Source organism: Myxine glutinosa, chromosome 7 (assembly GCF_964187855.1).
Source record: "Myxine glutinosa chromosome 7, kmMyxGlut1.1, whole genome shotgun sequence".
Taxonomy (NCBI): domain Eukaryota; kingdom Metazoa; phylum Chordata; class Myxini; order Myxiniformes; family Myxinidae; genus Myxine; species Myxine glutinosa.
Genome location: NC_136267.1, coordinates 4,349,206 through 4,373,802, shown reverse-complemented (window position 1 = coordinate 4,373,802; position 24,597 = coordinate 4,349,206). Strand labels below are relative to the sequence as shown.

At 45.4% G+C, this 24,597-nt stretch overlaps 2 protein-coding genes across 7 annotated transcripts in view; both read left to right on the top strand.

Annotated features, from left to right (window-relative positions):
* LOC137430493 (junctional adhesion molecule 3B) overlaps nt 1-5,034 on the top strand; it is a 35,719-nt gene extending 30,685 nt beyond the window's left edge. For both annotated transcript variants that reach the window (XM_078781255.1, XM_078781256.1), the window contains exons 9-10: nt 2,800-2,866; nt 3,467-5,034. In XM_078781255.1, the coding sequence (XP_078637381.1) occupies nt 2,800-2,866; nt 3,467-3,502 (103 nt within the window). In that variant the 3' untranslated portion in view covers nt 3,503-5,034. The remainder of the gene's footprint in view (nt 1-2,799; nt 2,867-3,466) is intronic.
* Nucleotides 5,035-10,492: 5,458 nt separating this feature from the next.
* LOC137415278 (transmembrane protein 45B) overlaps nt 10,493-24,597 on the top strand; it is a 67,939-nt gene continuing 53,834 nt past the window's right edge. Inside the window, exon 1 of one of the 5 annotated variants that reach the window (XM_078781257.1) lies at nt 10,493-10,615. The gene's annotated coding sequence lies outside the window, so the exon portion shown is untranslated. Of the gene's footprint in view, nt 10,616-11,979; nt 12,108-12,375; nt 12,648-24,597 lie in introns of those variants that run through there. The other 4 variants (XM_078781259.1, XM_078781260.1, XM_078781258.1 and 1 more) reach the window with 4 other exon arrangements.

Below are 24,597 nucleotides of genomic sequence, written 5' to 3'. Positions count from 1 at the left end.
GGTGGAAGGTCCGGCGATGGCATTCAGGCTCCGGTCCTCGACCCGTACCAGGCGATGAAGGTGGACGGCAGACAGCTCTCCGCGTAGCGTAAGCGTGTGGCGGACAATTATCGTGACGGGGAAAGGTTGGTATACTGGCGGTTATACGTAGCGCTTTTCGCACACGTTCTCCCAAAGCAGCCGCCTCAATCAAAGCTCATAACTTGAGTTCTTTAGCGCGCTCTCCAACGAGTCCTTTATGAATGTCAACTTTCCCTCAGCGAGTCCTTCTCACAAGTCCTCAATAAGCCAACCTTCCAACAAGTCCTCTTTAATGCGGGCTCACTCAGGCAGTCCTCCTTAAGGGCTTTGCGTGCACGCTTTTATAACCCAAGCCAGCGAACGCTCTGGAAGCCCAAACCACGCCCGGTCAGGCGACCTCACCTCAGCCCTGGTTGGCTGGTGTTGTTTTACCGGCTCCGCCTTGATGGCTGGTTGACATGGCCGCACCTCCATCCTGGCGCTCCGCCCCCTTTTCGGGCCTCACCTCGTGGCTTATGGGCTGGTTCGAGCGGAAGCCCAAGGGCAGCGAAGGCTGCTGGCCAAGGAGCGTAACAAATTGGGAAGGCCGATGGGGCACAGACTGGAGAGCGCTTAATGGCGTCGCTTGGAGGGAGGCTGCCAAAATGAATGAAAGGGGCCTACTCTTATTTGTTTTACGCAACGCAGATGCAATTATTGGGAATGGCCTTATCTAAACACATACTATGAAATAACTGACGTCCTATGGTGACATACGTGTTGCTTGTGGCCTACCTATGGGGTGCAATCTTTAACCTTTAATGATGTTACTTGTGTGGGTTCTCAAAACCGCAACAATATCATGTTATTTATCGTTTTTCGCCCGATCTCTCAATGATGAAGAATCACTTAAAAATTAAATAATTATCGTATCCTAATCCATATTCAAATCTTCACCAAAATCGAATCCATATTCAAATCCATATTCAAATCCATATTCAAATCCATATTCAAATCTTCACCAAAATCGAATATATTTGTCCTTGTCACACACCCAACCGGTCCACCAAGTTTCGTCCGAATCCGTCGTCAACTTTTTGAGATATCCTGATATGTATTGTTTTTGGCCATATCTCTCAATGGTGAAGATTTTTTTTTTTTTTCCTCAATGGTGAAGAATCACGAAAAAAATTAAATGGTTATCATATCCGAATCCATATTCAAATCTTCACCAAAATCGAATCTGTTTGTCCTTGTCACACACCCAACTTGTCCACCAGGTTTCGTCCGAATCTGTCCATAACTTTTTAATATATATCATGTTATTTATCGCTTTTCGCCCGATCTCTCAATGGTGAAGAATCACTTAAAAATTAAACAAGTGAATCCTCTTGGATTGCGCTGAGGTTCGGGCATGGAATTTCGAGCCTCGATCATGGTTCGAGCCTCGATCTTGTATACAAAAATAATAATAATAATAATAATAAGAACCTTGGGCCGAATCTCGCGCTTCACCAGTGCGCGTGCGCGAATTTACGTCACGTCGGCAGCGAGAAGGGGTTCCCCAACACGAACCAATCAGGAACTGCCACGTCACACTTATATGATCTCAGAATTCCTGTGACAGGAATTCGCGTTACACTGGCTGGAAGTCATTCGCTAGAGGCGCTTCCTCAGCGCCAATAATTATCGTATCCGAATCCATATTCAAATCTTCACCAAAATCGAATCTATTTGTCCTTGTCACATACCCAACCTGTCCACCAAGTTTCGTCCGAATCCGTCCACAACCTTTTGAGATATCCTGTGATGTATCGTTTTTGGCCCTTTCTCCCAATGGTGAAGAATCACTTCAAAAACTTCTCGTAGCCGGATCCGAATCCGGATCTTCACCAAAATATAATCATTTAGTCCTTGTCACATACGCTACCTCTGCCAAAATTCGTCCGAATCCGTCCACAACTTTTTGAGATATTTTGTTCACAAACAGACAGAAAGAGCGGGATGAAAACATAACTTCCATGCACCTGTGCGGAGGTAACAAGACAGTCCTGGAACACACATCCTCATCTTTAGAAGCCAACCCATCCTCCCCCCACTTTTTACTTCCTGGATCCATGTCAGGTTTTCTGTGTTTCTAACTTGTTTATCTCCCGATGAAGTTTTCTAACGAATGCGTTGTGTTTGCTGACGGTACATCATCACTTTGTTTCACCATTTGTTTCAAGGCCTGACTTTGTCTAGGCGACACCTGTCTGGTACTAAACTACGCGTTTAACCCGACATAGTTTGTGCAATTGGAAAGAAAAATATGTGTAATTACCGGAGTTTGTGATGGGATGAATGGCTGCCGTTTCCTTTAAGCTTACGGTGACTGCAAAATGTTTGAAACAGGAAATCACCTTCACTGGTTTAACAACATTTATTTTTAGTTTATTTGTCTACAAGACTTGCATTTTCTGTTCATGAGAACTTAGGTGAACTTTCAACTTAGGTGAACTTTCAACTTAGGTGAACTTTCAACTTAGGTGAACTTTCAACTTAGGTGAACTTTGAACTTAGGTTAACTTTGAACTTAGGTTAACTTTGAACTTAGGTTAACTTTGAACTTAGGTTAACTTTGAACTTCAGTGAACTTTGAACTTAGGTCACAGACTCTGAGAGTTTCTCTGTAGACACAGACTTTCCTTTCTGTCTCCGAGACTTCATCTTCACCGATTAGCAAACACAGGGATGGTCTAATTGGTGGGAATAGAATCACCTCGTGTTTTTAACGGTGCGATTGTTTTTGAATTCCAGGTACCACTTCTCGGAGCGATCGCAGCAAAGCGAGATCTACTCGAAACCCAAGGAGAGCCCAGATGAGGTAAGTCGCCTCGGTGTTCTGAAAATCAAATGTGGCTCTGTGGCCTTCTCTCGGACCCTCGCCATTTTCCATCTTCCACCTGGTCACACCTGGCATTTTGGGATCCATTCGGAAATAGCGGGTCGCCTCGTCAATTTCACAACAGCCAGAAATGAATCTCTGAAGTTCTATGAAACTATCGCGTGAACGTTACTACACGAGGTAGTGCTAATGGTAGTGGTGTGGTACTTATTCATGTGTAGCAGCCATCTCCGGTATCCCAGGGTCATCCGGTATTCCAGGGTCATCCGGTATTCCAGGGTCATCCGGTATTCCAGGGTCATCCGGTATTCCAGGGTGATCCGGTATTCCAGGGTCATCCGGTATTCCAGGGTCATCCGGTATTCCAGGGTGATCCGGTATTCCAGGGTCATCCGGTATCCCAGGGTCATCCGGTATCCCAGGGTCATCCGGTATCCCAGGGTCATGGATTTGATTTGAATTTGATTCTTTAGCCAATGAATGTTTATATCTCCCCAGTGCTGAGGGGACGTGACGTCATTGCGTGTGCTGTTTGATTTGTTGAGCTTTGTGAGTGATCGTGTGACGTTTCTTTTTCAGGGGGAGTTTCGACACAAGTCGTCGTTTGTAATATGACATCTGTGGGATCGAAGAAGACAAAATATGATCGTATGAGGGATGCCTTGCGGAATTTGTTTAGGTTTGTCTCCACACTATCGGGTTGCAGGCCTTGTCTGCAGGACACAAAGTCCCGGTTTTGATTTGGGTCTTTATCTTTATTTTAAGTGTAAAAGGGTCAGACCCACAGTCATACAGAATTACCTCCTGTAATCCAAGAAGACCGTGTCTTCCATTTGACGGTTTCCTGTGCATTGCCCGATGAACCGACCCGGGTCCAGCTATGACCGGCCACCTGACCGGTACCTTTACATGTGACGACACCACGTGCTCCTGGAATTAATCATAGGCTTTTGTCTAAATTGCAGTATTTTGTTTAATATTTCTCAAGGAATTCGATCAGTATTATACTCTGGTCACCATGGTGATTAGTGAGCCACAGTGTTGACCATGAGATGTGGACAGAGATTTTTTTTCTTCTTTAATCCGGTTTGCGGAGCGATGCAAAATTCAAAGCCATTTCAAAAGTGTTTCTTCGAAGACTAAAGAAAGGTCTTTGGCGAGACCTATAAAGGCCGAACGTGTGCCACTCTAGTTGATCATAAAATGCGTATTAATATGGGATCCCGAGGTCGTTACCTGTGATCTATCAGCCGTTGTCCCCTATTGAGGCCACCCAGTGGACCCCATAAGCTTTCGTCTTTGGGCGGGAATGTCCTGAGTCGGTCGTGCCTTCCGTGGGTTTTGTTTTGTTAACTTTTCTACACTACAGCATCCTCACCATGTACTCTGTTTTCATTTTAGTTGCTCAAAACCCTTTGTTAATCTCCATTTTTAGTTTTGTGTATAAACATTTCTTTCTACTTTCCTTCTGTAAACTGCTCGCTATCAGGCCGATCATTTTGAATCCATTTTGAATGGTTTGCTCTGAGAATGACGTTAATTTCATGTTTTCATTTAAACATTACTCGTATATATTGTAAAAAAAAAGAAAAGAAAAAAAGTCAATCGAACTAAACGTACTCAGGAGCATGTGGGTGCTGATGTTGATAACTGTTTAATCCCCAAATTTGCTGACTCATCAACCTGTGAGTACAGGTAAATATAATTCCTGAGTTGCAGGTGCTTTCCGACATGCTCCTTGTGCCAACGGCCACGATTCCTCGATCCATCCGATGGTTGCTTTGAATCGAAGGTTTCATCATTAACCCCTTCCTCAACACTTTACCGCTACTTCCTGGGTTGAATCTTCACCGGAAATGAGCTCATCACATTGGATCCTAAGTCTCAAGAATACAACGAATGCTGTTTTGAATTGCTAACCGTAATCCTCGATTACATCGCAACAAGTATTCGATTTGCAAACTCGAGTGTACGTTTAATATGCCCGGTATTAAATGCGAGTATGCAGCACTACCCCTAGTATTATTGCCTGCCTTTTGGTGGTTCTTTTCGTTTGGCCTGGTTAACTTATTGGTTTATAGGGCTTGGTAACTACCAGAATATTTTGATGTGATATTAATTTTCGTTAATAAAAGCACTTGACATTACTGAAGTGTTTTGTGCTTTACTTTATGTATACTTTGGGATACCTGCACAACCGCTGCCTTAATCGTGGTGTTGATTTTGTACTTTATCGAAACGGTCCCCATTGGCATACTGTCCTGTATGTCACCTTTTTGACTTTGTTCATACACGTGATTCGTTTGGTATTCTTTTGTGGGCAAAGTATGTTGGGAAGGGAATGCTGAGGAATTACCTGCAGGTTGTAAAACACACAAACAAACAACGTCTTCCATCTCAGGGATAGTGTGGGGAAATTGGTTACGGGTTAAAAGGGGTAGGTAAAAAACAAGGTAAGACAGGGTTTAAGGATCAGAAAAAGAAACAGGAACGGCCATTTTTAGTAACACATTTTGTACATTTCAATTATGTGCAATTCAGACTGGGAAATATCCACTACAAATTAAACACGAGTCTCAATGGCGATGCACAATGAAGTGAACGAGCCGGAATACAAACGATCTTTCATAACACGTCATCATCACTGTTGTTTGTTTATATTGTCGTGTGTCTACCCTGTAGTGAACACCACAGGGCGACACAGATGACCAAACGAGCTTTAGCTCCAAGGCGTTCAATCCAACGGCGGACCTTTGTCATACGCGCGGCGGGGGGAGGAATGGGGGAAGAGCCGCGAGCGCTTACCTTCACGGATCCACCGGCACTCTTCGAACCTGCAACAATTAACTCGAACCGACACGGAAATAAAATGTACAAAAATACTGGTTTTATTAAAGAAACGCTGGTAACAGAATAAGACACAGCAAAATAAGATCTGAAATGGGACGTCCCTACACAGACTCGAATACAGACAAAGGGAAAAATAACTGTGAAAATAAATGCGTTAGTTTGTGGGCACTTGGCTCTGAGCGGCTCTTGAACCTCGTCAGGAATTGTCCCGGATCGTCACAGGCCTCTACATCCTTGCGCGGGAACCACAGGCTGCGCTGCCGCGAGCTGGAACTAGGCCTCCTGTGCAGTCCGTGTCTTTCGCCGCTGAGCGCGAAGTCAGCAGGCCACGCCTGTTCCACTCGCCCCCACTCATCAATGAATTCCCCTCATGCAGGAGCGCTATGAACTCCCACCGCTTGCTGTGAAATCCCGAAGCAGAGCGAGATATGAAATCGTGACCGTTCACCACCAAAGCCAGAAGATGAGCGAGCGAAGAGGAGAAAATGTCGGGGAGACGACCGCTCGCCACCAAACCCAGAAAGTGAGAGCACGCAAATGCATCTGCCTTCCACCAACAACTCCAGGACCCGAGAGAGAGACAAAATGTCCGCCCTCCAATTCCTTTGTATTCAAGGCTCTGACATCATCCTAAGGCATATGTGTGTCCGCTCCTATCTGCTAGTGCCATCTCATTGCTCTTCGTGTCCTGACCAATCACTGCTCTTCGGGGCGTGGCCTCCCGGGCCTGCCCTCTTGTGTTGCAATGTGATGGCTGCGGCACCAGCGGTAGTTGAATGTCCCGGTTCCGGTGACCTTTATTTAGTGTCGTAAATGCGTGATTTCTGGCTTGGTGTGTGTGCTGCTGGTGTCATAAGGAACAGAGGAAAAATAAGAGGCCATTACATACAGGGGATTAATTACCCATAATCCCTAACTAATTAACATACCCCACCCCTTATGATGGGAATGAATATACGCGCTTACATGACATACGGTCTACCGGATCCCTAATTATGATACATGGGTTTACTTCTTCTTCGTGACAGTCGGAGCACACTACCTATGCAATTCTGCCTGGACAAAGGTAATCATTGCCTACCCCCTACAAACGTAACAATATTTAATTGTTTATCATTCCATATTAAATTAATTGTCTGCTTGTGTTTTACATAGCAGCTTTCCAAGTCATGCTTCCTCTTCCTCCTGACAGAGCTTTGTAATTACGCTTCATGAGCGTGGACGCAACGCATGGTGGGTGAAAGGGTCTTTGATGTGAATCGACACATTCAGACTACGAACAGGGCTAGCAGGATAGTCTAGACTCGAGAGGTATGCGTACTCACCTCTAAGGTCAAGCATAAGAAACTCCGATTTTTATAGTGGCCGAGTGGTTGAAGTCACTGATTCAGGCTTGGTGGATGTGGTTTGAAGTTAGACAAAGTGAAGTTAGAAATTTCTAACTTCTTGGATGCGAGAAAGCATTACACATGCCATGGACAAGGCTCCTTCAATATACATACATATATATATTGTTGAGGATTTGAGAATCCTGTGTAATTTGTTGTAAAATATACCCTTTTGTGTGCTGTAAATATTCCTTGTAAATACCTCCAAGTGTAAAGGTCAAAGGTCGTCCTTAGTTAGGCCATCGCACACACGTAGCGAATCATAAGTTTCCCTCAGTAGTTATGTCCTTAGTAAATGTCAGCATAAGGCTTCGTTTCCACTAGTTCATTGCATTGCATCAATTAAAGAAATGTAGGCCCATCCTCCCTTCGAAAGGGTGCGGGTGGTTGTTGGCATTATCCCTTCACAAGACGCCATTGTTCCATGCGGTCGACCCGGGGAAGAAGGGCGTTGCCCGCCCCTCATCATCGCAAGGTGGAGCCAGCGAGCCCCCACCAGCCAATCAGGGCTGGTGAGATACCATCACGGGCGTGGCGCGGGTTGATCTCAAAGCGCGATATAAAAGCGCGGGCGGAAGCCTTTGACAGACAGATGATGGAGATGGTTCGTGCGCCCTGCTCGTTGCAGTACCTCGTCTGCGCTTGAGCCCGCTCACTGCCTCGGTGTGCTGCCTTGCTCTTGGACTCACTCTTGAGCCTTCTCTGTGGAATCGACGCGTGGACGCTCGAGCGGGGAAACCACATCGAGCCATTGGCCCCGGACCTTCCTGCCGCGATCTCTTTGGGCCGTGCCCACCCTGCCAGGATTCGAATCTGCCATCCGTTTCATCCCCCCCAGTCGTGTGAGTCTGCTCGTTGTCCGTCCTCTGTGTTGTCTTGGGGTCTTAAGTTAAGCCTGTATAGTATAAGCTAGAATTGCTCTGTGTCCTTCTGCTCCTTCCATTTCCCTGTACATTACTTTGATTGCTCTCTTTTCTTTGGGTTGTGTAAATAATTAATAAATATCTGTTCTTCTGTACCTTTGCCTTCCTTCTTTCTCATTCGGCCGCTTTAGCGATTTCCAAATTGAGTGTACGTGGCGCGATTCGGCCAACGCATATGAATCGAGTTTAGCCCCTTCGATAAACGGCTCACGCCGCAGTTCGCTTCGCTCGGCGCAACCAATCCATTACGCTGCGCCCGTGAGCGGGAGTATTTCCTTGCGTACCGAGAGGCGCTGGTATTTAGATCATAGGACGGGTGGGCCAAATACCCTACCCAGCGCTGATCGGGTGTGACGTCATACCCCCAGGACCACGTCGGTCAGTCATAGACGAGGGGATTAATCCCCCCTCGATAAGGGGGAAAGAGGCCGACGTTGGGTTCCGTAACAATATATATATATATATATTATTTTTTTCCCAAAACATTTTGTGATGTTACAGCCTGAATTAAAATGGATTAAATTTAGATTTGTTTTGTCACTGATCTACAAATAATACCCCTTAATGTCAAAGTGGAACTTTATATATTTTTAATTTTTTTTACAAAATAATTAAAAATGAAAAGCTGAAATATCTCGAGTCAATAATTATTCAACCCCTTTGGTATGACACTCAAATAGAGCTCATGTGAATCCAATTTCCTTTGATCATCCTTGAGATGTCTCTAACTTTATTGGAGTCCCACCTGTGGCCAATTCAATTGGTTGGACATTATTTAGAAAGAAACACACCTTTCTATATAAGGTCCCCACAGTCAATAGTGCATGTCGGAGCAGAAAATCTACCATGAAATCCAAGGAACTGCTCGTAGAACTTCGAGATAGAATTGCGAAGAGGTCGAGATCTGGGGAAGGGTATGAAATGATTTCTGGTGTGTTGAAAGTTCCCAAGAGCACAGAGAGCTCCATCATTAGGAAATGGACAGAATATGGCACTACCCAGGCTCTACCTAGAGCTGGCCGTCCGACCAAACTAAGCAACCGGGCAAGAAGGACCTTGGTCAGGGAGGTGACCAACAACCCAATGACCACTCTGACAGAACTACAGAATTCCTTGGCTGAGATGGGAGAAACTGCGGGAAGGACAACAGTCTCTGCAGCACTTCACAAATCAAGGGTTTATGGGAGAGTGGCCAGACGGAAGCCACTCCTGAGAAAAAGGCACATGACAGCAAACCTGGAGTTGGCAAAAAGGCAGCTGAAAGACTGAGAGGATGAAGCAAAATATTCTGAGGTCTGAAGAGACGAAAGTTTAACTCTTTGGCCTGAATGCAAAGCGCTATGTCTGGCAGAAACCGAGCAAAGATCATCACCCATCAAACACCATCCCTACCATGAAGCATGGTATTGGCAGCATCATGCTATGGGGATGCTTTTCAGTGACAGGGACTGGGAGACTTGCAAGGACAGAGGGAACAATGAATGGAGCCAAATACAGGCAAATACTTGAGGAGAACCTGCTTCAGAGTGCAAAACACCTTAGACTGCGGCAAAGATTTATGTTCCAGTAGGAGAATAACCCCAAGCATACATCCAAAGCAACACTGGAATGGCTTCAGAACAAGAACATGAAGATCCTTCAGTGGTCTCGCCAAAGCTCTTCCCTGAATCCCATTGAGAATCTGTGGAAAGACTTGAAGATTGCTGTTCACCGACGCTCCCCATCCAACTTGACAGAGCTTGAGCAAATCTGGAAGAAAGAATGGGAGAAACCCCAAATTCAGATGTGCAAAGTTGATACAGATGTACCTAAGAAGACTCAAGCTGTAATCACTGCCAAAGGCGATTGTATGAAGTATGGGCTCAGGGTTTAATGCTTTATATGTGAATTAGATATTTCTGTATTTCATTTTTAATCATTTTGTAAAAATTGCTAAAAAAAAGAAATGTAGCCATAAGCCCAGATCACTTTTTTTTTCTTTTTTTTTTTTGTGTATATATTATATCGATGCGTTCACTGTGGTCAAGCACTTCCGGTTCCACACAACTTATGTAATACCATTACAATGGGGACCTGAAATACTACAAGGTACAGGCCCTGATTTTTTTTTCGGGTTCCTCCATTGTGGTCTTGTTTAATGTGTTTCTTGTGTTTGTTTGATGAAATTAAGAGTTAAATGTGGAAAAAATAAACTGAACTGAAATAAGGCAGATTGTACCATACACCGCCTTCACCTTCACGGCTCTATTAAACTGTACGCAAGGGACGGCAGATTGAAAAATACTTTCAACAGCAAAATATATTTCATGAATCGACATTTATTCTACCGCCGACAGGAAAAACATCCCTGTTGAATGTTAAAACGCACGTACATGCTTGTTTCGTACGTACGGTACGTAGACGTACGTTTACAAAATCTGCCGCTTGCGTGCCCTCTCACAGGCGCGTTACGTCATTACGTAATTAAAACGTGGCAGTCGTTCCGTCACGGCGGACCGTGCTGGGAGCAGAGTGAGCCGAAAAGAGGTTTTCCTTTTTTACACCTTTACACAGCAATAGAAGTCAAAGTAAGAGGACATTGATTACCTTTCCTTAATTATGCAGTAGTTTGTTCTGTGAATTTATATCGGAAATTAAAGTTTGCCTGGGAACATCTGGACTCATGCCGCGTATGCAGACGACGTGCGTGTCGGTGTATACGTGCGTGTGTACGTGCGGTTTCCTTGTCTTGTCCACGATTCCGCATCAATACGTCTGTATTTTCATTCATGTGCCTCATGCCTCATGATCTCCTGTCTCCACTCCTGGTTCCCAATCTGTCTCTCTACACCTGCTTCCCGATCTCCTGTCTCTCTACACCTGCTTCCCGATCTCCTGTCTCCACTCCTGGTTCCCAATCTCCTGTCGCTCTACACCTGCTTCCCGATCTCCTGTCTCCACTCCTGGTTAACAATCTCACGTCTCTACACCTGGTTAACGATCTCCTGTCTCTCTACACCTGCTTCCCGATCTCCTGTCTCCACTCCTGGTTCCCAATCTCCTGTCTCTACACCTGGTTAACGATCTCCTGTCTCTCTACCTGGTTCACGATCACTGGATCATGAAACCCCCCACGTGATGTAAATTAGAGTTTTAGGTTTTATTTAAGAATAATATCCTTCAATACAAAAGGTGAGTTGGATCGACATCCAGGTGACATCGACACGAGTCTGGAATCATTTATTATTTATAAATCGCTGCTGATTAAACCCGCGGATCTTTCTTGGACATGTCCTGTGTGTCCGATAAACGGGTCACCTGTACCCCAGGTACGAGGTCTTGTCCGACAAACGGGGCCCTGTCCCGCAAACACTGCGTCGATATGTCCGATGTGTTCACACCTTGAATTTCTTCGTTTAAATTATTTATTTATTTATTTATTCATTTATTTAACTCTTTTGAGGAAGTGGAAGAATTTAAAAAATTTTAAACGTTTATTTAAATCGGTAAACCTTCATCAAATCATTAAATTCCCTTTTCGTTTTATCCCTTACCCCTTTTCTTGCTTCTTCTTCCTCATCACTTTTCCCCTTACTCTTCTTCCGCTTCCTTTTCCTCTTCTTTTGCCCCTTCCTCTTCTTCCTCCTCTGCCTTTTCCTCTTCCTCTTCCCTTTCCTCCTCAACTCCTTCCTCTTCCTCCTCTTCCTCTTCTTCCTATTCCTCCTATTCCTCCTTGCGCCCTCTACCCACACCTGATCGTGCGCGCAAAATGTCTGATGTAACCACCTGTAGCTTCTTGGTTCTGACAACCTGTTGTGCAAACTTTACTTTTTGTCGAAGCAGAATGAGAATGTAATTCGTTCAGCGTTGCTTTTTACCTGTTCTGTTTGTTAATGCATCCATCGCCGGCACCCGGCAGGTGTACCGTATAAATAATTCACCGTAGGCGTGTGCCTCGGTAAGGTGGGTGGATTATTTGTGGGCACACCAAAGTACCTGTAGCGCAATCGGATTTTTTTTTTATATATAAACAGGTTTGACTCACCTGGCTCTGGCAGGAGTGGAAGCTTGGGTGCACAGGTAACCTTGTTGAAATGGCTTGTATGTATTTTAAAAGGATTTTTACGTGTTGTGTAGCCTTGATTTTGTGTGTAATTGGTACGGATCAAATTTCCGGTTGATTTGTGCTGTTCACACACACCTGTCTGACAAGGTCATGTTATCCCTGAGTAATCCATGGAGAAGGTGAAGGGTTTCAAGCAGAAATTCGTACGTAATTTGTAGACAAACTCAGTCTTTGCTGCCTGAACGATTTTGGGTTTGTTTTTTTTTTTTCTTCACTTTTTTCATAACGAACTGGATTTATTTGAGTTTGTCATTTCGTCTTTGGTATGATGATTTCACCTGTACCATGATGATTTCACCTGTACCCACCTTGGCTATGCTAGCTTCACTGGTTATTTTAGAGGTAGGGTAGTATACATATTCCAGGTGTGCACGAGAGAGAGACACGTGTGTGCGCGAACACACTCCCTGGTGATGGGTGCTTACAGTTTGCACTTTGCTCTGCTCATTGTGTTACCTGCCACACCTTTGTTCTCTTTCTCTCCCCATTGCAAGGTAGGCTTCGCAGGTGCTCGTGTCGATCTAATGAAGCTACGTATACCTATGTCGACACCTCGTGCCCCTTATTTGATCACAGATATGAATCCAGTGTGAGGTAAACTCGAACCCGTGACGCCATTAGAGTAATCATCCCTTTTGGGTGGTGACCTGTCATGGTCACCTGCCTTCCTCTGTTTCAGCCATTAATTCTCTTTTTGGGATTCATTTATCTGTCGGGGTTTAGTGACTCATTCCGATGGAATGTTGATTGTTTCATTTCAGATTAAAATTGTTGTTCAAGTGATTGCACCACTTGTCACGTGTTGTGGAATGCTTCATCTGATGTTATCTTTATCCTGATCGGACAACTAGTTACCGGCCGTACGGGATCGGTCGGAGCTGCGATTTCACATTTATCCACGAAGCTACAAATCTGCTGTTCGAAACACGAAACACACTTACCAACTCCAGCTACAATTCCATTTTCCCCTCCAGCTACTATTCTATTCCCCCCTCCAGCTAATATTCTATTTCCCCCTCCAGCTACTATTCTATTTCCCCCCTCCAGCTACTATTCTATTTCCCCCCTACAGCTACTATTCTATTTCCCCCCTCCAGCTACTATTCTATTTCCCCCCTCCAGCTACTATTATATTTCCCCCCTCCAGCTACTATTCTATTTCCCCCCTCCAGCTACTATTCTATTTCCCCCCTCCAGCTACTATTCTATTTCCCCCCTCCAGCTACTATTCTATTTCCCTCCTCCAGCTACTATTCTATTTCCCCCTCCAGCTACTATTCTATTTCCCCCCTCCAGCTACTATTCTATTTCCCTCCTCCAGCTACTATTCTATTTCCCCCTCCAGCTACTATTCTATTTCCCCCCTCCAGCTACTATTCTATTTCCCCCCTCCAGCTACTATTATATTTCCCCCCTCCAGCTACTATTCTATTTCCCTCCTCCAGCTACTATTCTATTTCCCCCTCCAGCTACTATTCTATTTCCCTCCTCCAGCTACTATTCTATTTCCCCCCTCCAGCTACTATTCTATTTCCCCCCTCCAGCTACTATTCTATTTCCCCCCTCCAGCTACTATTCTATTTCCCCCCTCCAGCTACTATTCTATTTTCCCCTCCAGCTACTATTCTATTTCCCCCCTCCAGCTACTATTCTATTTCCCTCCTCCAGCTACTATTCTATTTCCCTCCTCCAGCTACTATTCTATTTCCCCCTCCAGCTACTATTCTATTTCCCTCCTCCAGCTACTATTCTATTTCCCTCCTCCAGCTACTATTCTATTTCCCCCCTCCAGCTACTATTCTATTTCCCCCTCCAGCTACTATTCTATTTCCCTCCTCCAGCTACTATTCTATTTCCCCCTCCAGCTACTATTCTATTTCCCTCCTCCAGCTACTATTCTATTTCCCTCCTCCAGCTACTATGCTATTTCCCCCCTCCAGCTACTATTCTATTTCCCCCCTCCAGCTACTATTCTATTTCCCCCTCCAGCTAATATTCTATTTCCCCCCTCCAGCTACTATTCTATTTCCCCCTCCAGCTACTATTCTATTTCCCTCCTCCAGCTACTATTCTATTTCCCTCCTCCAGCTACTATTCTATTTCCCCCTCCAGCTACTATTCTATTTCCCTCCTCCAGCTACTATTCTATTTCCCTCCTCCAGCTACTATTCTATTTCCCCCTCCAGCTACTATTCTATTTCCCTCCTCCAGCTACTATTCTATTTCCCCCTCCAGCTACTATTCTATTTCCCTCCTCCAGCTACTATTCTATTTCCCCCTCCAGCTACTATTCTATTTCCCTCCTCCAGCTACTATTCTATTTCCCCCTCCAGCTACTATTCTATTTCCCCCCTCCAGCTACTATTCTATTTCCCTCCTCCAGCTACTATTCTATTTCCCCCTCCAGCTACTATTCTATTTCCCTCCTCCAGCTACTATTCTATTTCCCCCCTCCAGCTACTATTCTATTTCCCCCCTCCAGCTACTATTCTATTTCCCTCCTCCAGCTACTATTCTATTTCCCCCTCCAGCTACTATTCTATTTCCCCCCTCCAGCTACTATTCTATTTCCCTCCTCCAGCTACTATTCTATTTCCCCCCTACAGCTACTATTCTATTTCCTCCTCCAGCTACTATTCTATTTCCCCCCTCCAGCTACTATTCTATTTCCCCCCTCCAGCTACTATTCTATTTCCCCCCTCCAGCTACTATTCTATTTCCCCCTCCAGCTACTATTCTATTTCCCTCCTCCAGCTACTATTCTATTTCCCTCCTCCAGCTACTATTCTATTTCCCCCTCCAGCTACTATTCTATTTCCCTCCTCCAGCTACTATTCTATTTCCCCCTCCAGCTACTATTCTATTTCCCTCCTCCAGCTACTATTCTATTTCCCTCCTCCAGCTACTATTCTATTTCCCCCTCCAGCTACTATTCTATTTCCCTCCTCCAGCTACTATTCTATTTCCCCCTCCAGCTACTATTCTATTTCCCTCCTCCAGCTACTATTCTATTTCCCTCCTCCAGCTACTATTCTATTTCCCTCCTCCAGCTACTATTCTATTTCCCCCCCTCCAGCTACTATTCTATTTCCCCCCTCCAGCTACTATTCTATTTCCCCCTCCAGCTACTATTCTATTTCCCCCCTCCAGCTACTATTCTATTTCCCCCCTCCAGCTACTATTCTATTTCCCCCCTCCAGCTACTATTCTATTTCCCCCCTCCAGCTACTATTCTATTTCCCCCCTCCAGCTACTATTCTATTTCCCTCCTCCAGCTACTATTCTATTTCCCCCCTCCAGCTACTATTCTATTTCCCCCCTCCAGCTACTATTCTATTTCCCTCCTCCAGCTACTATTCTATTTCCCCCCTCCAGCTACTATTCTATTTCCCCCTCCAGCTACTATTCTATTTCCCTCCTCCAGCTACTATTCTATTTCCCCCCTCCAGCTACTATTCTATTTCCCCCCTCCAGCTAATATTCTATTTCCCTCCTCCAGCTACTATTCTATTTCCCCCCTCCAGCTACTATTCTATTTCCCTCCTCCAGCTACTATTCTATTTCCCTCCTCCAGCTAATATTCTATTTCCCCCTCCAGCTACTATTCTATTTCCCCCCTCCAGCTAATATTCTATTTCCCCCTCCAGCTAATATTCTATTTCCCCCTCCAGCTACTATTCTATTTTCCCCCTCCAGCTACTATTCTATTTCCCCCCTCCAGCTAATATTCTATTTCCCTCCTCCAGCTACTATTCTATTTCCCCCTCCAGCTACTATTCTATTTCCCTCCTCCAGCTACTATTCTATTTCCCTCCTCCAGCTACTATTCTATTTCCCCCCTCCAGCTACTATTCTATTTCCCCCCTCCAGCTACTATTCTATTTCCCCCCTCCAGCTACTATTCTATTTCCCCCCTCCAGCTACTATTCTATTTCCCCCCTCCAGCTACTATTCTATTTCCCTCCTCCAGCTACTATTCTATTTCCCTCCTCCAGCTACTATTCTATTTCCCCCCTCCAGCTACTATTCTATTTCCCCCCTCCAGCTACTATTCTATTTCCCCCCTCCAGCTACTATTCTATTTCCCTCCTCCAGCTACTATTCTATTTCCCTCCTCCAGCTACTATTCTATTTCCCTCCTCCAGCTACTATTCTATTTCCCCCCTCCAGCTACTATTCTATTTCCCCCCTCCAGCTACTATTCTATTTCCCCCCTCCAGCTACTATTCTATTTCCCCCCTCCAGCTACTATTCTATTTCCCTCCTCCAGCTACTATTCTATTTCCCCCTCCAGCTACTATTCTATTTCCCCCCTCCAGCTACTATTCTATTTCCCTCCTCCAGCTACTATTCTATTTCCCCCCTCCAGCTACTATTCTATTTCCCCCCTCCAGCTACTATTCTATTTCCCCCCTCCAGCTACTATTCTATTTCCCCCTCCAGCTACTATTCTATTTCCCCCCTCCAGCTACTATTCTATTTCCCCCCTCCAGCTACTATTCTATTTCCCTCCTCCAGCTACTATTCTATTTCCCCCTCCAGCTACTATTCTATTTCCCCCCTCCAGCTACTATTCTATTTCCCTCCTCCAGCTACTATTCTATTTCCCCCCTCCAGCTACTATTCTATTTCCCCCCTCCAGCTACTATTCTATTTCCCCCTCCAGCTACTATTCTATTTCCCCCTCCAGCTACTATTCTATTTCCCTCCTCCAGCTACTATTCTATTTCCCCCTCCAGCTACTATTCTATTTCCCCCCTCCAGCTACTATTCTATTTCCCTCCTCCAGCTACTATTCTATTTCCCCCTCCAGCTACTATTCTATTTCCCCCCTCCAGCTACTATTCTATTTCCCCCTCCAGCTACTATTCTATTTCCCCCCTCCAGCTACTATTCTATTTCCCCCTCCAGCTACTATTCTATTTCCCCCTCCAGCTACTATTCTATTTCCCTCCTCCAGCTACTATTCTATTTCCCCCCTCCAGCTACTATTCTATTTCCCCCCTCCAGCTACTATTCTATTTCCCCCCTCCAGCTACTATTCTATTTCCCTCCTCCAGCTACTATTCTATTTCCCCCTCCAGCTACTATTCTATTTCCCTCCTCCAGCTACTATTCTATTTCCCCCTCCAGCTACTATTCTATTTCCCTCCTCCAGCTACTATTCTATTTCCCTCCTCCAGCTACTATTCTATTTCCCCCTCCAGCTACTATTCTATTTCCCTCCTCCAGCTACTATTCTATTTCCCCCTCCAGCTACTATTCTATTTCCCTCCTCCAGCTACTATTCTATTTCCCTCCTCCAGCTACTATTCTATTTCCCCCCTCCAGCTACTATTCTATTTCCCCCCTCCAGCTACTATTCTATTTCCCCCCTCCAGCTACTATTCTATTTCCCCCCTCCAGCTACTATTCTATTTCCCCCCTCCAGCTACTATTCTATTTCCCCCCTCCAGCTACTATTCTATTTCCCCCCTCCAGCTACTATTCTATTTCCCCCTCCAGCTACTATTCTATTTCCCCCCTCCAGCTACTATTCTATTTCCCTCCTCCAGCTACTATTCTATTTCCCCCTCCAGCTACTATTCTATTTCCCTCCTCCAGCTACTATTCTATTCCCCCTCCAGCTACTATTCTATTTCCCTCCTCCAGCTACTATTCTATTTCCCTCCTCCAGCTACTATTCTATTTCCCCCCTCCAGCTACTATTCTATTTCCCCCCTCCAGCTACTATTCTATTTCCCCCCTCCAGCTACTATTCTATTTCCCCCCTCCAGCTACTATTCTATTTCCCCCCTCCAGCTACTATTCTATTTCCCCCCTCCAGCTACTATTCTATTCCCCCCTCCAGCTACTATTCTATTTCCCCCCTCCAGCTACTATCTATTTCCCCTCTATTCTATTTCCCCCCTCCAGCTACTATTCTATTTCCCCCCTCCAGCTACTATTCTATTTCCCCCCTCCAGCTACTATTCTATTTCCCCCCTCCAGCTACTATTCTATTTCCCCCCTCCAGCTACTATTCTATTTCCCCCCTCCAGCTACTATTCTATTTCCCTCCTCCAGCTACTATTCTATTTCCCCCCTCCAGCTACTATTCTATTTCCCCCTCCAGCTAATATTCTATTTCCCTCCTCCAGCTACTATTCTATTTCCCCCCTCCAGCTACTATTCTATTTCCCCCCTCCAGCTACTATTCTATTTCCCCCCTCCAGCTACTATTCTATTTCCCCCCTCCAGCTACTATTCTATTTCCCCCCTCCAGCTACTATTCTATTTCCCCCCTCCAGCTACTATTCTATTTCCCTCCTCCAGCTACTATTCTATTCCCCCCTCCAGCTACTATTCTATTTCCCCCCTCCAGCTACTATTCTATTTCCCCCCTCCAGCTACTATTCTATTTCCCCCTCCAGCTACTATTCTATTTCCCCCCTCCAGCTACTATTCTATTTCCCCCCTCCAGCTACTATTCTATTTCCCCCCTCCAGCTACTATTCTATTTCCCCCTCCAGCTACTATTCTATTTCCCCCCTCCAGCTACTATTCTATTTCCCCCCTCCAGCTAATATTCTATTTCCCTCCTCCAGCTACTATTCTATTTCCCCCTCCAGCTAATATTCTATTTCCCCCCTCCAGCTACTATTCTATTTCCCCCCTCCAGCTAATATTCTATTTCCCCCCTCCAGCTACTATTCTATTTCCCCCCTCCAGCTAATATTCTATTTCCCCCCCCAGCTACTATTCTATTTCCCCCCTCCAGCTAATATTCTATTTCCCCCCTCCAGCTACTATTCTATTTCCCCCCTCCAGCTAATATTCTATTTCCCCCCTCCAGCTACTATTCTATTTCCCCCTCCAGCTAATATTCTATTTCCCTCCTCCAGCTACTATTCTATTTCCCCCTCCAGCTACTATTCTATTTCCCTCCTCCAGCTACTATTCTATTTCCCTCCTCCAGCTACTATTCTATTTCCCCCTCCAGCTACTATTCTATTTCCCTCCTCCAGCTACTATTCTATTTCCCTCCTCCAGCTACTATTCTATTTCCCCTCCAGCTACTATTCTATTTCCCTCCTCCAGCTACTATTCTATTTCCCCCTCCAGCTACTATTCTATTTCCCTCCTCCAGCTACTATTCTATTTCCCCCTCCAGCTACTATTCTATTTCCCTCCTCCAGCTACTATTCTATTTCCCCCTCCAGCTACTATTCTATTTCCCCCCTCCAGCTACTATTCTATTTCCTCCTCCTCAGCTACTATTCTATTTCCCCCTCCAGCTACTATTCTATTTCCCCTCCTCCAGCTACTATTCTATTTCCCCCCTCCAGCTACTATTCTATTTCCCCCCTCCAGCTACTATTCTATTTCCCTCCTCCAGCTACTATTCTATTTCCCCCTCCAGCTACTATTCTATTTCCCCCCTCCAGCTACTATTCTATTTCCCTCCTCCAGCTACTATTCTATTTCCCCCCTACAGCTACTATTCTATTTCCTCCTCCAGCTACTATTCTATTTCCCCCCTCCAGCTACTATTCTATTTCCCCCTCCAGCTACTATTCTATTTCCCCCCTCCAGCTACTATTCTATTTCCCCCTCCAGCTACTATTCTATTTCCCTCCTCCAGCTACTATTCTATTTCCCTCCTCCAGCTACTATTCTATTTCCCCCTCCAGCTACTATTCTATTTCCCTCCTCCAGCTACTATTCTATTTCCCCCTCCAGCTACTATTCTATTTCCCTCCTCCAGCTACTATTCTATTTCCCTCCTCCAGCTACTATTCTATTTCCCCCTCCAGCTACTATTCTATTTCCCTCCTCCAGCTACTATTCTATTTCCCCCTCCAGCTACTATTCTATTTCCCTCCTCCAGCTACTATTCTATTTCCCTCCTCCAGCTACTATTCTATTTCCCTCCTCCAGCTACTATTCTATTTCCCCCCTCCAGCTACTATTCTATTTCCCCCCTCCAGCTACTATTCTATTTCCCCCCTCCAGCTACTATTCTATTTCCCCCTCCAGCTACTATTCTATTTCCCCCCTCCAGCTACTATTCTATTTCCCCCCTCCAGCTACTATTCTATTTCCCCCCTCCAGCTACTATTCTATTTCCCCCCTCCAGCTACTATTCTATTTCCCTCCTCCAGCTACTATTCTATTTCCCCCCTCCAGCTACTATTCTATTTCCCCCCTCCAGCTACTATTCTATTTCCCTCCTCCAGCTACTATTCTATTTCCCCCCTCCAGCTACTATTCTATTTCCCCCTCCAGCTACTATTCTATTTCCCTCCTCCAGCTACTATTCTATTTCCCCCCTCCAGCTACTATTCTATTTCCCCCTCCAGCTAATATTCTATTTCCCTCCTCCAGCTACTATTCTATTTCCCCCCTCCAGCTACTATTCTATTTCCCTCCTCCAGCTACTATTCTATTTCCCTCCTCCAGCTAATATTCTATTTCCCCCTCCAGCTACTATTCTATTTCCCCCCTCCAGCTAATATTCTATTTCCCCCTCCAGCTAATATTCTATTTCCCCCTCCAGCTACTATTCTATTTCCCCCCTCCAGCTAATATTCTATTTCCCTCCTCCAGCTACTATTCTATTTCCCCCTCCAGCTACTATTCTATTTCCCTCCTCCAGCTACTATTCTATTCCCTCCTCCAGCTACTATTCTATTTCCCCCCTCCAGCTACTATTCTATTTCCCCCCTCCAGCTACTATTCTATTTCCCCCCTCCAGCTACTATTCTATTTCCCCCTCCAGCTACTATTCTATTTCCCCCCTCCAGCTACTATTCTATTTCCCTCCTCCAGCTACTATTCTATTTCCCTCCTCCAGCTACTATTCTATTTCCCCCCCTCCAGCTACTATTCTATTTCCCCCCTCCAGCTACTATTCTATTTCCCTCCTCCAGCTACTATTCTATTTCCCTCCTCCAGCTACTATTCTATTTCCCTCCTCCAGCTACTATTCTATTTCCCCCCTCCAGCTACTATTCTATTTCCCCCCTCCAGCTACTATTCTATTTCCCCCCTCCAGCTACTATTCTATTTCCCCCCTCCAGCTACTATTCTATTTCCCTCCTCCAGCTACTATTCTATTTCCCCCTCCAGCTACTATTCTATTTCCCCCCTCCAGCTACTATTCTATTTCCCTCCTCCAGCTACTATTCTATTTCCCCCCTCCAGCTACTATTCTATTTCCCCCCTCCAGCTACTATTCTATTTCCCCCCTCCAGCTACTATTCTATTTCCCCCTCCAGCTACTATTCTATTTCCCCCCTCAGCTACTATTCTATTTCCCCCCTCCAGCTACTATTCTATTTCCCTCCTCCAGCTACTATTCTATTTCCCCCTCCAGCTACTATTCTATTTCCCCCCTCCAGCTACTATTCTATTTCCCTCCTCCAGCTACTATTCTATTTCCCCCCTCCAGCTACTATTCTATTTCCCCCCTCCAGCTACTATTCTATTTCCCCCTCCAGCTACTATTCTATTTCCCCCTCCAGCTACTATTCTATTTCCCTCCTCCAGCTACTATTCTATTTCCCCCCTCCAGCTACTATTCTATTTCCCCCTCCAGCTACTATTCTATTTCCCTCCTCCAGCTACTATTCTATTTCCCCCCTCCAGCTACTATTCTATTCCCCCCTCCAGCTACTATTCTATTTCCCCCCTCCAGCTACTATTCTATTTCCCTCCTCCAGCTACTATTCTATTTCCCCCTCCAGCTACTATTCTATTTCCCTCCTCCAGCTACTATTCTATTTCCCTCCTCCAGCTACTATTCTATTTCCCTCCTCCAGCTACTATTCTATTTCCCCCTCCAGCTACTATTCTATTTCCCTCCTCCAGCTACTATTCTATTTCCCCCTCCAGCTACTATTCTATTTCCCTCCTCCAGCTACTATTCTATTTCCCTCCTCCAGCTACTATTCTATTTCCCCCCTCCAGCTACTATTCTATTTCCCCCCTCCAGCTACTATTCTATTTCCCCCCTCCAGCTACTATTCTATTTCCCCCCTCCAGCTACTATTCTATTTCCCCCCTCCAGCTACTATTCTATTTCCCCCCTCCAGCTACTATTCTATTTCCCCCCTCCAGCTACTATTCTATTTCCCGCTCCAGCTACTATTCTATTTCCCTCCTCCAGCTACTATTCTATTTCCCTCCTCCAGCTACTATTCTATTTCCCTCCTCCAGCTACTATTCTATTTCCCCCTCCAGCTACTATTCTATTTCCCTCCTCCAGCTACTATTCTATTTCCCCCTCCAGCTACTATTCTATTTCCCTCCTCCAGCTACTATTCTATTTCCCTCCTCCAGCTACTATTCTATTTCCCCCCTCCAGCTACTATTCTATTTCCCCCCTCCAGCTACTATTCTATTTCCCCCCTCCAGCTACTATTCTATTTCCCCCCTCCAGCTACTATTCTATTTCCCCCCTCCAGCTACTATTCTATTTCCCCCCTCCAGCTACTATTCTATTTCCCCCCTCCAGCTACTATTCTATTTCCCGCTCCAGCTACTATTCTATTTCCCCCCTCCAGCTACTATTCTATTTCCCCCCTCCAGCTACTATTCTATTTCCCTCCTCCAGCTACTATTCTATTTCCCTCCTCCAGCTACTATTCTATTCCCCCCTCCAGCTACTATTCTATTTCCCTCCTCCAGCTACTATTCTATTTCCCTCCTCCAGCTACTATTCTATTTCCCCCCTCCAGCTACTATTCTATTTCCCCCCTCCAGCTACTATTCTATTTCCCCCCTCCAGCTACTATTCTATTTCCCCCCTCCAGCTACTATTCTATTTCCCCCCTCCAGCTACTATTCTATTTCCCCCCTCCAGCTACTATTCTATTTCCCCCCTCCAGCTACTATTCTATTTCCCCCCTCCAGCTACTATTCTATTTCCCCCCTCCAGCTACTATTCTATTTCCCCCCTCCAGCTACTATTCTATTTCCCCCCTCCAGCTACTATTCTATTTCCCCCCTCCAGCTACTATTCTATTTCCCCCCTCCAGCTACTATTCTATTTCCCCCCTCCAGCTACTATTCTATTTCCCTCCTCCAGCTACTATTCTATTTCCCCCCTCCAGCTACTATTCTATTTCCCCCCTCCAGCTAATATTCTATTTCCCTCCTCCAGCTACTATTCTATTTCCCCCCTCCAGCTACTATTCTATTTCCCCCCTCCAGCTACTATTCTATTTCCCCCCTCCAGCTACTATTCTATTTCCCCCCTCCAGCTACTATTCTATTTCCCCCCTCCAGCTACTATTCTATTTCCCCCCTCCAGCTACTATTCTATTTCCCTCCTCCAGCTACTATTCTATTTCCCCCCTCCAGCTACTATTCTATTTCCCCCCTCCAGCTACTATTCTATTTCCCCCCTCCAGCTACTATTCTATTTCCCCCTCCAGCTACTATTCTATTTCCCCCCTCCAGCTACTATTCTATTTCCCCCCTCCAGCTACTATTCTATTTCCCCCCTCCAGCTACTATTCTATTTCCCCCTCCAGCTACTATTCTATTTCCCCCCTCCAGCTACTATTCTATTTCCCCCCTCCAGCTAATATTCTATTTCCCTCCTCCAGCTACTATTCTATTTCCCCCCTCCAGCTAATATTCTATTTCCCCCCTCCAGCTACTATTCTATTTCCCCCCTCCAGCTAATATTCTATTTCCCCCCTCCAGCTAATATTCTATTTCCCCCCTCCAGCTACTATTCTATTTCCCCCCTCCAGCTAATATTCTATTTCCCCCCTCCAGCTACTATTCTATTTCCCCCCTCCAGCTAATATTCTATTTCCCCCCTCCAGCTACTATTCTATTTCCCTCCTCCAGCTACTAATCTATTTCCCCCCTCCAGCTAATATTCTATTTCCCTCCTCCAGCTACTATTCTATTTCCCCCCCTCCAGCTACTATTCTATTTCCCCCCTCCAGCTACTAATCTATTTTCCCCTCCAGCTCCTGTCCTAACCCCTCCCACTCTTCCACCCCTCCCCCCCCCCCCACCCGCCCTACGCCTAACTCGCACGTTAAGCATAGATTCTTTTGTTGTTTTATCCTAATTTGTTTCAGGACCTGTTTAATTTTAAATTTTGTTGAAGGATTTATCAGAATTTGTTTAAGGATTTATATCATGACTCCCTACAAAGTTGAGGTTAGTTTGACCCTTACCCATGTGACCGAGTACACGTACCTTGTGTGATGCCAGCTTGCCAGTGTGGGCCCCAAAGGGTGTCCAATGCTTTGGCGACATCTTTGTGGATCAAAACAGAATGATGAATGTATTTTTCCCCCAAAATAAATAAATCCAGTGCATCTGCTGTTAACAAATGGTGACCCAATGAGGTGTGCCTCGGAAATGCAACTTCACTGCGCAATCCCATGGGACAGGTGCTTATTCAGGTTGCTGGGAAGATCACATGAATGTCACACC